General features: G+C 42.7%; 1 protein-coding gene across 1 annotated transcript; it reads right to left on the bottom strand.

The window, feature by feature from the left end:
* Positions 1-811: 811 nt before the first annotated feature.
* Positions 812-3,263, bottom strand: LOC148094047 (disintegrin and metalloproteinase domain-containing protein 20-like). The gene is given in 3 exon segments (XM_087813982.1): positions 812-2,133; positions 2,136-2,845; positions 2,848-3,263. Coding segments are annotated over 3 exon segments (2,238 nt in total). The 5' UTR covers positions 3,233-3,263; the 3' UTR covers positions 812-990.
* Positions 3,264-12,841: the final 9,578 nt, after the last annotated feature.

Below are 12,841 nucleotides of genomic sequence, written 5' to 3'. Positions count from 1 at the left end.
CAGGGACCAAGGCCCTTTAAGGAGGGCAAGTGACCAGCTAGTGCTCATGCTTCAGGAACTCAGAGGAGAATCACCCTGCTAACCCCAGAGCTGCAACTCAGATCTCTGAAGGTGTCAGTGGCTAACTGGTGCTGGTACTTCTAAGGAAGAATGAAGGTGGTTCTAACAAATCCAACAAAACTGGAACCCCAAACCAAGCATAGCTACCAGAGTGAATGGTCCCAGCCAAAATGACACTAAGTGTAACTTTTAGCACGCAGGGGATTAAACTCTCTTCTCCCCTCATCTTTCATTCCAGGCTACTTCTCTGCCCCCTTTTGGCATAGCTACCTGGAAGAGTGCTGGCAAAACAGAAATGGGGTATATAGTGGCACATCCCAGACATTACATCTTACAGAACAAAGGTGGGAGAAGGTTTAGATCTGATAAACATCAGCTTCAAAATGTGTCTTTGCTGTTCTTCTGCTCAAGGTACATAAAGAGACGACTTCCACGGAGCATCTGAGATCTTGGTCCCCAGCATGTTCTCAATTTGGCTCAAATAAATTCTTTTTCAAAAGTCTTTTTATAGATTTTAGGGAGGAAATGAGAGAGAGAGAAACATCGATGTGAGAGAGAGACATTGATCAGCTGCCTCCTGCATGCCCCGTACTGGGGATCCGAGCCCACAACCCAGGCATGTGCCCTGACTGGGAATTGAACCAGTGACTTTTCAGTGCACAGGACAACACTCAACAAATTGAGCCACATCAGCCAGGGTTCAAATAAATTCTTATAAGAATTCTTTAAAAAAAAAAAAAGAGATACATGATTGCCAGAAATAATAAACTTTTAATATTGCTTGAAACACTGAAGAGGAAGTTAAGAACATGCTAGGAATCCTTCAGTATAACATGATCCAGACATGAGAGATCCTTAAATTTTGCTTTAAATAGTAGACATGTTTCTCTACTATTAAAAAAATGAGATTTTTAAAATGAAGCAGGAGCTTTACTGTTCCTTCTCTTCCTCCTTTATCTCCTCTTCCTCCTTTACCTCTTCTCTATTTTTCCTTTTATGTTTCTTACAAAGCACAAGGAAGCGATACAAAAAGAAAGCAAACAAAGGACCAAGGCACAATAACGACACGTAAGCCAACTTTGCCTCTGGTCCTTGGTTCTTAGGAGGTGGGCCGCTATCATCACTACCTCCATTGCCCTTGTGCGTGCAGTTGGGAGGTGCCCACCCACGGTTGCAGTGGCAATGCTGTTTATTATTGCAGACCCCATTCATGTGGCAGGTCTCACACCGACAGTGCTGTGGCAGATGGACCATACTGACACACTTCTGGTAGATGCCCATCTTTTCTGGACCACACACTGTGCCATCTTTCACTCGACCAATATCAGGTATGGACATCCCCAAATGATAATCAATACCCCAGCAAGTGGTGTCACTGAACTGACCCTGAAGTCCTGTAGCATGTTCTACCAGATTAGGAATAACTGACATGTTCTCACACTGAACTCTCCCACAGAGGATGTCTGCGGTATTACATTTGAGGTATGCCGTGCCAGTTAGACCACAGTGGCCAAAACGGTTTCCCTGGGAGTTGATTTCTTTACAGCAATTCTGAGACGCACTCTTTGCGCCTTCACCAAAAATCTCCCTGCACTGTTTGTCACGGCCATTACATCTCTTTTGCTAGCAGTAGGCACCGTCACTACAGGGAATCCCATCCTGCACATATACATCTTCTGGGCACTGATGGAATGCCCCATTGCACCACTCTGGAAGGTCACATTCACCCATCTGTTGTCTGCACAAAGTCCCTGATGGCATGAACTTGCAGTCTTTGCAACACAGCCCAAAAGCACAAGCAGCACCAGGCCTCAGAGTGCAGTTCAGCAGACAACAGGGGTGATGTTCACACTGCTTTGTAGGTCCACAGTCACACTCCTCTCTCTCTTCAACAACTACGTTCCCACAATACTGTAACCTGAAAACATTCCCTGGATATGGAGGAGGGTAAATATACATGCCTTTACTCATAGTGTGGTCCCAATAGTAGGCACAACTGCAGTTGCTGAATTTAGTTGTCCCCTGCACGGTAGGAGCCATTATGCACCACTGGGAAGCACACACACACACACACACCATTCAGTGTCGTGCTGATTACCCAAATTATGACCAAGCTCATGGGACACAGTAATGGCAAAAGAATACAGACTGTTGCCTTGGAATATACCAATTCCACAATTAAAAGGATGCTGGCATAGTCCTCCAATGTAGGCAATACCAAGCTTTCTGCCAAAATATTTTTTTATGAAAAGACGGGCATCATCATGTTGCAGTCAGGCATCAAGTTGGAGAAGCTTCCAGGAAGCAGAGTCTTCCAGCATCTGAACTATGTCATCGGTGGGAATTTGGTTTCCTTTATCCCAGACCTCAATTCCAGTCAAAATTACATCAACCTTGAAAGGCTGATAGAAGATACCCAATATATTGACAACATCAAGTACTTCACGCTGCACTAGTGACACATTACTTTCAGAGAAAAGGTATCGGAAATGGTCCACAACCACTACCAGCTCAAGATATCGCAAGTGAGTCCACCAGCCCACATAAGAACTTTGCATCAGAGTGGACCTATAAAACTCTCGCAACTCCAATTGGCGTGCTATTTTCTCTTCTGTTAAGCCCCATCTCATAGGTGGGAGCTGTATATCATCACTATCTATCTTATACACCAGGTGTTCAAATGTGGCAGAAAACCTAATTGGCTCGATTCCATAAGCAAGGTCACTTATCTGTAGCATTCCTCGAAAGCCTCCAGAACAGGTACTGAGGGCAACCAGGGACTCGGGACACCCTGCACATAACCATGATAGTAGCAGTCATCAGGAACAAAAGGCTGATCCTCCTGGAGGACATGCTGGTCCGTGGAGGTGAACACTGGTAGGTGTCTGGAAGCCAAGAGCTTCTTGACCCTCATGTTGACAATGTGTCTTTGGCCCCCAAACTGAAGGCTGTAGGAGAGCCAGCCCGGAGCCTTAGCATCTCTGCCCCTGCTGGGCACCTTCAAGGGGATCACAACTTCTCGGGAGGAGAAGCGCTGGGAGGGGCTGGCCTGAGAGTGGCCAGAAATGGACAGACACTCCCCAAACCACAGCAGCAGAAGACTGACCTTGATGTGCATCGGGGCCTCACCCGCTGCCATTATGGAACTATCATTATGGAGCCACCTGTCCATGGTAGAGGAGAGGGCCGGGCATGAGGCGCTGCTGGTACAGTTTCTCCCTTTGAGCTGCTCAGGGTGCAGGGCTGACCTTTACAGATCTGTCTTGGAAGAGCTGGACCATCAGAGCTGCAGTGCTCGAAGTTGAAAACAGAGCTAAAGAGCGGTGGGTAGGGTAGGAGGGTGGGGGAGAGGGGGAGAGAGAAGAAAGTGGCGTAAAAAGTGATTCTTCAAATGGGACAAGGCTTGAATCAGTAAAATACCCGAGGTTGCTCTTATACATATGTAAGGGGAGGAGGTGGCAAAAAGGTAGGATTCCAGAAAAACAGATGAAGGAGATTTATCAGGTGGATTATAGTTGAACCTGTATGGGCGATACATAAAGTTTCCTTACAGACTATTCTCTAAACATGTAAACTGGCATAAAAATTTTCCACATTAAAAAAACTGACATCTGACTTCCAAATTTCTCTTCTATCCCAAATCTACCGATGCTCTGCTATCTTCAACAAGTACGTGGACACCCCATCCAAAACCCGACATTGTTGGTCCCTTTATTCAAACAGTTTGTTCCATCTCTTTTCTTCTGCAGACATCTTATCTACACCCCCCCCCCATTCTGTTTGAAGTTACCAATCAAAGTAAGCCCCACTTAAGGGACTCATTAGTTTTGAGAGACCCCCTCCAATGAAGATAATTTTTTATTTTACAATGCAATCTTATCTGCAGAAAAGACTGGACGAATGTCCAGGGAGGCAGCCATACTGATGGAGTAACAGGGAGTGGGGCTGCTATTTTGGGGCAAGGCAGACAGCCTGATTGCCTCTACTCACAGCATGACGGCAGCAGCCTTTTCTCTACCCCGCCCAGTGCATCATGCTCTCAATCATAAGAGACTCATCCTGGCTGCATAAACACAGATTCTATTACATGTTTTACATGGCTGGCGAATTAGCTGAGCTCTCTAGAGAAAGCTGGACTGAAGAGTTTAAACCGAGAATCAGTTTGTTAAAATGTTCAAAAGACCACAATTCAAGTGGCCTTACATCACGACTCCTATTGCAAACATAAATTTTAGCTCAGGCAAAAGCTAATTTTTCTCATTCACTGACTTTCAGTTAAAAGTATCCCCAGGCACCAGAAGGTTGCCGGTTTGATTCCCAGTCAGGGCACATGCCTGGGTTGCGGGTTTGATCCCAAGTAGAGGGCGTGCAAGAGGAAGCTGATCGATGTTTCTCTCTCTCTCTCCCCCTCTCACTTCCTCTCTCCCTCAAATCAATAAAAACATAGTTTTTTTTAAAAAGAAAAGAATGCCTGCATACATCTGGATAATATTCCAGAACTAATGGGTGGCTACTGAAAACCAAGAATGCTAGATGAAACCTTTTAGAGAAAGCATCTCTGACAGAGGTGAAATCCTAATGACCAGATTTCCTCTTCATGACTGTCATGATATCCTTGGTACTTGCTATAGATCTGGGGTTATTAAGATGGATACGCATTTGGAAGAGAATTATTAACAATAAAATGTTATAAAGAAAATAACCCATACTAAATTTTGTCAGAAACATGATGTGGCGGTAATAGAAAAGTTTACTGACGAAAGTCTTTGAGGGTGCTCACCAGTCTCTGTCACCACTGCATGACTCCAAAGACAAGCTCTGAGGGAATATCTAACCTTACCATCAATGATGTGATGGTACTGATGTTACTCCAAAGCCCTTCTTTTCTAGCATTACCGGCACTTCAAGCAGTGTATCCTCTGTAGCAATCATTAATTCTTTCCTCTACAGGTGTCCCAAAAACATGTATACACACTTTCACAGCTGATAGCTCAACTGATGTTTCCTTCTTTTCAGTCAGACTAAGCTTTAAACAGAGGAAACTCATCCTAAAATGCTACTGGAATTTTGAAAATGCAGTTGAAGTGCAAACACTGCCTTTATAATTATTCAAAGCGTGTATACATTATTGGGGGGTCTAGGGTTTCCCCTCAAAAATGTATACACACTTTAACAGTCGATAACTCAATTTTCACTCCTTTCCAGGTTTAGCTGATTTGAAATAACGCGCGAAGCCAGACTAAGCTTAGAACAAAGAAAACTTATCCACTAGACTTTTTTATGAGGATACAAAAAAGATAAAGTTTATGGTACAAAACTGGCAACAGCTGACAAATTGAAGGCGCACAAATACTGAAAAAAATGATTCTTGATGTTTGCAGCTCCGCTGCTTCAAGTTATCAGCGATGCCTGGACCAGAACGGTCATCAGTTTGAAAACAGGCATTGACAAAAGAAAGTATTCATTTCTGTAGATTCTTTTAAATTTTGAAAATGAACTATACGTTAATAAACACTTGACTTTTTATAATAATTTGAAATATGTATACATTTTTTTTGGCACCACCTATATTTCCGACAGCTATTTCAACTCCTTAAAACTCCTATCTTCCATGCCTCCATTCACTCTCAATCTCGGGCTAATTCAGTGTTTCACAAACTTGAGTCACAAACCATACAGGGCCATGAAATCGATTTAGTGAGCCACAGCTAAATAAGACATAAAAATAAATAATATCAGGGCTGGCTTTAGCTCAGCAGTTCCTTCAAAACGAGCATTTGCTTGTCAACCACTCTTGTGAGGTTGGTCCGAGTCCCGTGGGCGCCCTCCAGCCCTTTCAATAATAAGAGTAAGAAGAATAAGAATATCATACAGCTTCACAGAGATCACATTCATGTCACCTGCCATTACCTGTCACAAGAGAAACTATAGCAGCATTTGGCAGCCCTTTCTTATGCTGATTATCAGGTATTTCCTAAACTCCAAAACTAAAACTTATACTCTGTCTATGAAGCTGGAGCTAAGACTCTGCATGGTGTATTTCTCCATTGCTATTTGCCTTCCGGAATGAAGTTCTACCAATCAGGGCACTAGAGGGAGAATGAAAGACAAAAGGAGAGAACAAGGGACTTATTACCACCTATTTGCCTGCTGTTACTTTCTGTGAATCCCCAGCAATGATGCCTTGCTCTGGTGGTGAGGGTAGGTTACCACAAAGACCCAGAACCAGTTCCATCAAGGCCTATCACAGGTACAAGTATCCGGGGGACAGTGAACCCTCCTGAGAACCACTTGTATAGAGCCATGCTCCAGTACCCTAGGCAACCCACAACAGTCAGCCAGTGTCCCTCTCTGATGTTCCAGGTCACACCACCACCTGCCTTGGTACAAGCCCCACGTATGTAGCACCTCTCTCCGAGATCCGAGTCACAGTTTTGGAGGAACTTCTTCCAATTCCCTAAGAAGCCAGCACCAACTCAGCATTACTTTATAAGAGGTACAGCTATCAGCTCCACAATGCTCCTTTTCTGAGTTCCTAAATTACCAGCATCGCCTGGGCAATGCCCTATCTTCTACAGTCCAGGTCTAGATCTATGAGGCCCGTTATAAGAGTTTCTATGTTATGATAACCTCGACCTCTTCCTTTTGTTCCCCCATTCTTAGGGGTGGGTCTCCTTCTGGCAACTCCTACCTATGTACCTCAGTATTGTTTCCTTTTTACCTTTTCCGGTCTCTAGCACCTTTTAAAGAATTCCCTATATTAATTACGCTTGGTGGATTTTTTTCTTCTGGACTAGATCCTGACAGATACAGAACTTGGTACCAAGAGTGCTGCCGAGAGAGACAGACAAAACGGGACTCTGGGATTGGTTTGGGCATGTCCATGGCTTTAACACACTGCTGAACTCCTGTCCAATGAGGAACGAGCATGTACTGGCATCATAATTAAACTGCCACCGAATGTGGATTGTGATGAAGTGCCCTATTGAAGCAAGTGTGTGGGGACCCAGCTGTGATGGTAAGTACCTCAAGGACTGAGGAGCAGGTTGGCTATACTGAATTCTCCTGCAGAATTTATACAATGAAGCTCACAGTTCTAAATTCTCAGCTCAGAGAGCTGATAATCGTGGACCTAAAAGAATGTCTCCTTTCTTTCAGACACAGAGTCAACCTCATAGAAAGTCAAATTTTAATTGTGGAGTTAGAGAACCCCAGTGTAAGTTGAATACATAGATTTGCCAAGACTTGAGCGGGAAAGTTAGGATGCTGAGAAGGGGGAAAACCTTGACAGCTGCAAAGGGGAATTCCAGCTGGACTTGACTGATTCTGAATATCTAGAGCCTGCAAGTATCTGAGTCTCCTTTAGCAGGGAGAGAACCCAGCCCTCTCCCGAGAGAAGTCTAGCCACCTCTAGCTTGAGACCCTGTCATTATCTCAGCTAGGGAAGTTGCCCTGCAAGGGAATGTCTAGTCTCCTCAAAATGTACTCTTAACACCCTTTATTGGCTCTAAATGCAAATCAGAATCTAATTCAACATGTTCCAGAGGAATAAGTTCAATCTGAATTGAGAGGAAAGAACTTCTACTCCAGAATAATTACAATATTTTACTAACTCACACTGGAAAAATTAAGGAAACAAACCATATTAATAGAAATGATGAAGTAGTTACATAAAGATACATTTAATATAAAATTCAGATACAGGAATATGTATCTAATTTTTTAATATAAAATTTAGATACAGGAATATGTATCTAAATAAATAGCTTCAAAGATATAAAGCACTCTAGTGCTTCTCTTCAGAGCGTACAAATCTTTCCCCTTTTACAAAATATATAAAGCAAATGTTGAGAGATCAAAAGGAGAAAGAGAAAAATCCAAAATCTGCTTGTAGGTATTAACACACTTCTCTGAGCAACTGATAGATCAGACCAAAAAACCAAACCAAAACAAAAAGATTTAAGCAAGGTTTATCAAATTAACCTAATTGACACATATAAAACACGACATCCAACAATTGCAGAATACTCACTGGGTTCAAATGCACTCAGGCCCCTCCCTAGTGGTGATTTCCTGGAAGGCCCCGTGCCCCCAGCACCAGCCTGTGCTTGGAGGGCGGCACCCACAGCATTTGTCTACAGCCTAAGAGCCTCCTGGTTTCCAGACGACTGCCAGTGTTCACCTACACAGAGCAGCACACCCTCCAGGAGAGCCAGCCCGTTGTCCAGGATGACTACTACTATCATGGTGATGTGGAGTGGCCCGAGTCCACACGCTCCTCTGTACCTGTTTGGGGGCCCTTCAAGGGATGTTACAGATAAACAATCTCGCTTATGAAATCGAGCCCGCCCGCCCGTAAGGCACTCTACCACATCTGAACACCAACTGTATAAGATACACAGTAACAAGACAAGACTTAATTCCCAGCAATGAAATGTGGCGTGACAGAAGACGAAATCCAGCATCAGAAGCTGGAGTTGGAGGCAGAGAATTCAAAACCACCACCAAACTCCCAGTTGGTGGACCCACAGGCCCTTTGTGGAGTTGGTCCTATAGATGGACAGCTATAGTTTTAATTACCCAAACAGGAATGTCTCAAAGGCAACAGAAGAAATATATATTCAATGTGATCAAATTAGTAGATTCCATCTATCCACAGCTAGCCCTTCATGCTTCCTTAATTGGGGCTGAGATTTGGAACCAGGGGAAGCTTTTCAAGACGTAATCAACTACTTGCCAATTCCAGTGAGTGGAAGTGCTCATCTTTATCTCTGTTTGCCACATTATTCTGGGCATCTCTTTGTGGGCAAGAGTTTTTCTCATATATTTGGTCTGGCTTGAAACTCAGGAGTATGCTACCCTCATTTTGGGCCAGCAGTTTGTAAATGCATCAAAGAGGGTTTCTTTCATTTTGCAGTGGTTACTGCTCACCAGCTGGGCCATAACCTTGGCATGTCTTACATGGAGAAATTCTGCGTATGCAGGAAAACAACACTGCAACTGCAGTCATGGAAGTTCTTTAAACCTCATTAACCACGGGAGAGGAAATCTGTCAGGCGAACATACACTGGCTTTTTGAAATGCTACCCCATTGGAACATGGTAACAAGGTAGTAGACGATGAAGAAGACTGTGGGTCAGAACGTCAGTGCAGAAAGGACGCTTGCTGCGGCTCCAACTGTGAATTGAAAACCGTGGGCGTGCTATGCTCTTGGACCTCTCCTGGAAAGCCCTGTAGAATACACATCAGTGAATGCGACCTTTCTGACTGGTGCCATGGACGGTCAAGGTGGTGCCCTGGGGATTTCTATGTGTAGGATGAGATGCCTTGTGGTGACAGTACCTACTGTTATCACAAAATGTGCAACAGTCACAACAAACAATGTTACTATATTTTGGCCAAACAGTAAGGAGCCTCTGTGAGCTGCTATTCAACAATTAATATGCAAGATCATTTTGGCCACTGTGGTATAAAAGGTTTAACATACAAAAGATGCCCTCCAAGTACTTTGTGTGGAAGAGTGCATTGTGAGAATACAGAAACGATCCCCAGTGTAAAATGAGACAATGCCGTAGAACTCAGATATATATTAAGGGTACCAAAGTGTTGGGGAATGGACTACCACTCTGGCAGGAATACAGCTGACACTGGACAAGGAAAAGATGGCACCTTGTGAGGTCTAGGCAAGATATACATTAGAAGGAGCTGTGTCGGTTCTTTGACCCTCAACTATGACTAAAAATTACAGAAATGTCGTGAGAGGAGAGTGCAACGATGAACAGCAGTGCCACTGTTGGTGAGCTCTTCTTATTGTGAGTGCACAGGCTACGGAGAAAGCTAAGACAGTGGCTCAGCTCCAAGGGGCAGTCCCCTTCCTCACTATTCACAACTCTTTACACCATAATTCTACTCACACAGTTTTTCCTTACCTCAATATCTTACGGTTTTGTTTTTATCCTCACTGAGGGTATGTTCTTTTCTCACTGATTTTAGAGAGAGGGAAAGGGAGAGAGAGAGAAAGAGAAACACTGATGTATGAGAGAAACATCAATCAGTTGCTTCCCGTATGTGCCCCCCGCCCCCCGGGATCAAATCTGAAGCCTGGGTATGTGCACTGACTGGGAATCAAACCAACAACCTTTCAGTGTAAGGGATGGCGCTCCAACCAACTGAGCCACACTGGCCAGGGCTCAGTATCTTATGTTTTTATCAGAGTACACTGTTTTTAAGAGTCCCTAATCAAGAAAATATCCTTACAACTTAGAACAGGAAATGGAAGGGTTACAAAATATTCACTGGTTCAAAGAAAATATCTTTGGAAAGAGAAGATACCGCATGATCATTGCCCAATGACCACAGTTCATTAATTTAGAAAGTGTGATCAAAGGTAGGTTTTCTTGATTCTTTGTTTAATTGAAAGATAAACGGCCAACTTCTGAAATTAAATGTCTTTTGCTTTTCCTTAGTAAGTACTCAGTTCTCCCCATTTTCAATAGGGTTGCACTCAGTAGGAAACGCTGGAAACGTGTTCCAGTGCGTTCATCATATTAGCTCTGTGGCTACACCCTTTAACCATGTCTAAGGGAACAAATGTGTGGCATAATCACTAAGACAAAGCGTTAAAAGACACAGGCTCCCTTTGTAATATCTGAAGGAGAACTGTTAGAGCAAATCAGCAGAAAGAACAAGGCTTATAAACAAATAGCCAGATAAGGAACCAAAAAATTGTAAAGAGATATAAAAAGGCAAAAGTTTGCATGGTTTCCCACTGCACATTGCTGTTTGCAGAAGGGACATACAAGATCACTTAGATACATCTTTCCACATGAGATTAATTGCTATTAATTTAATAGATGGCTGGGCAATGTTATTAAAATACTCCTTTAGATGTGATGTTTGATAAGAACTTTTGTTGTCACTAATAATCCTTTTCTATTTAATAATGATAGCTAACATCTGTTGAGTGCTTTCTCTATGCCAGTTACTGTTGTAAGAGCTTTACATAATTAAATCACATTAACTCTACTGTTATCATTCCTGTTTTCCACATAAGGAAACTGGGGCATGACGTAGCTAAATAATTTCCCCAAGATAATGCATGTATATATTAAATATATCCATATATATTTAATTTATACAATATAATGTTCCTCACTATGGTTCCTCTGTAGTTCCCTGTGACAGAAACAAGCTTATTTGCAGAGCATTTGGGGAGGGATGTGGTGCTTTGCAGGAGCTGGGGAAAGCTGACTCTCGGTGCATATGAAAGTAATGCGTTTGAGGGAGAGGGGGGCAGAAGAGCATGCGTTGGGAGGGTATTGGTTAACAGCAAGAGATCCAGAAACAGAAAAACCAGGATCCATTGAAGCTGGGCCCTACAGAGGGAAATGGCCAAGTGAGAAGAAGATGGAGTGCCCATGATGGACGTTGTGGGAAAGAGAAATTTAGTAAGGGGACTTCCTGAGTTACTCATTGTATGGTGTGCAGTGTAAACCTCCTGTTCTCTATGAAATCTTCAGTAAATTTTACATTGATTACTAATACTTTGTGTCAGAGAGCCGAGTATTCTTTAATGTGGGGAACTCAAAGACAATGACAGAACATCACCAGTCAACTGCGTTATAAACTGAAATGTTCCCATGGATTCTCAAAGGCAAAAGATATCAATGTCTTAAATCAATCTATTAATTTCTTACGAGGAGCTTGGAAGGACCTTCCACAGCAAATCAGCTCAGAAAGCAGTCTCTGGTGTTGTTCTTGAGAGAGGAGAGAGATTGGGGAGGATAATTAAGAAACATCCTCTGCCCTTGAGGTTTACAGTCTTACCAAATCCTAATGTCACCCTTTTAAGTGAATATCCCTGTAAGTGCTGAACTCATTTATTAGTTATAATAGTTGGTTGTTTTAAATATTTTTATTGATTTCAGAGAGAGGAAGGGAGAGAGAGAGAAAAAAAAACATCAATAATGAGAAAGAATCATGGATTGGCCGCCTCCTGCACACCCCCTCTGGGGATCAAGCCCGAAACCAGGCATGTGCCCTGACTGGGATTCAAAATGTGACCTCCAGGTTCATAGATCGACACCCAACCACTGAGACACACCGGCCGGGCAGTTATAATAGCTTTTAGTGGGTTCATTAGAATGTTCTACACACACAAAGTCATGGCATCTACAAACAGAGATCATTGTACTTATTTATTCCAGTCTAAATGCTTATTTCCTTTTCGCCATCCCAATCGACCTGGCTAAAACCTCCAGTTCAATGTGGAATAGCAGTGATGAGAGCAGACATTCTTGTCTTCTCCTTTCTTAGAGGCAAACACTCATTCTTTGCTTATTAAGTTTGATGTTAGCTGTGAGTTGTTTTTGTTTTGTAGATGCCTTTAATCAGGTTGATGACGTTTCTTTCTACTCCTAGTTTATTGAATGTATTTATCATGAAGAGAGGTCAAATTTTGTCAGATGTTTTTCTGCGTCTGGATTACGATCATATAGTTTCTTTTTTGTCCTCAATTCTACTGATATAGGGTATTACATAATTTTTGAATGTTAAATCAATCTTGCATTCCTGAGGTAAGTCTCACTTGATCATGATGTATAATCCTTTCAAAACATTACTGCATTTGATTTGCAAGTATTTTGTTGAGGATTTTTGTATGTGCATTCTTAAGAGGTGTTGGTAACTTTATGATGTCTACCTCGTGATGTTTTTGTGTTAGGATAATACTAGCCGCACAGAATGTGCTCGGAAGTGATTCATTCTCTTCTATTTTTTGGAA

This window comes from Miniopterus natalensis, chromosome 1 (genome assembly GCF_054644295.1).
Source record: "Miniopterus natalensis isolate mMinNat1 chromosome 1, mMinNat1.hap1, whole genome shotgun sequence".
Taxonomy (NCBI): Eukaryota; Metazoa; Chordata; class Mammalia; order Chiroptera; family Miniopteridae; genus Miniopterus; species Miniopterus natalensis.
The sequence above is the reverse complement of the archived record's forward strand: the minus strand, read 5'-3'. Positions and strand labels throughout refer to the sequence as shown.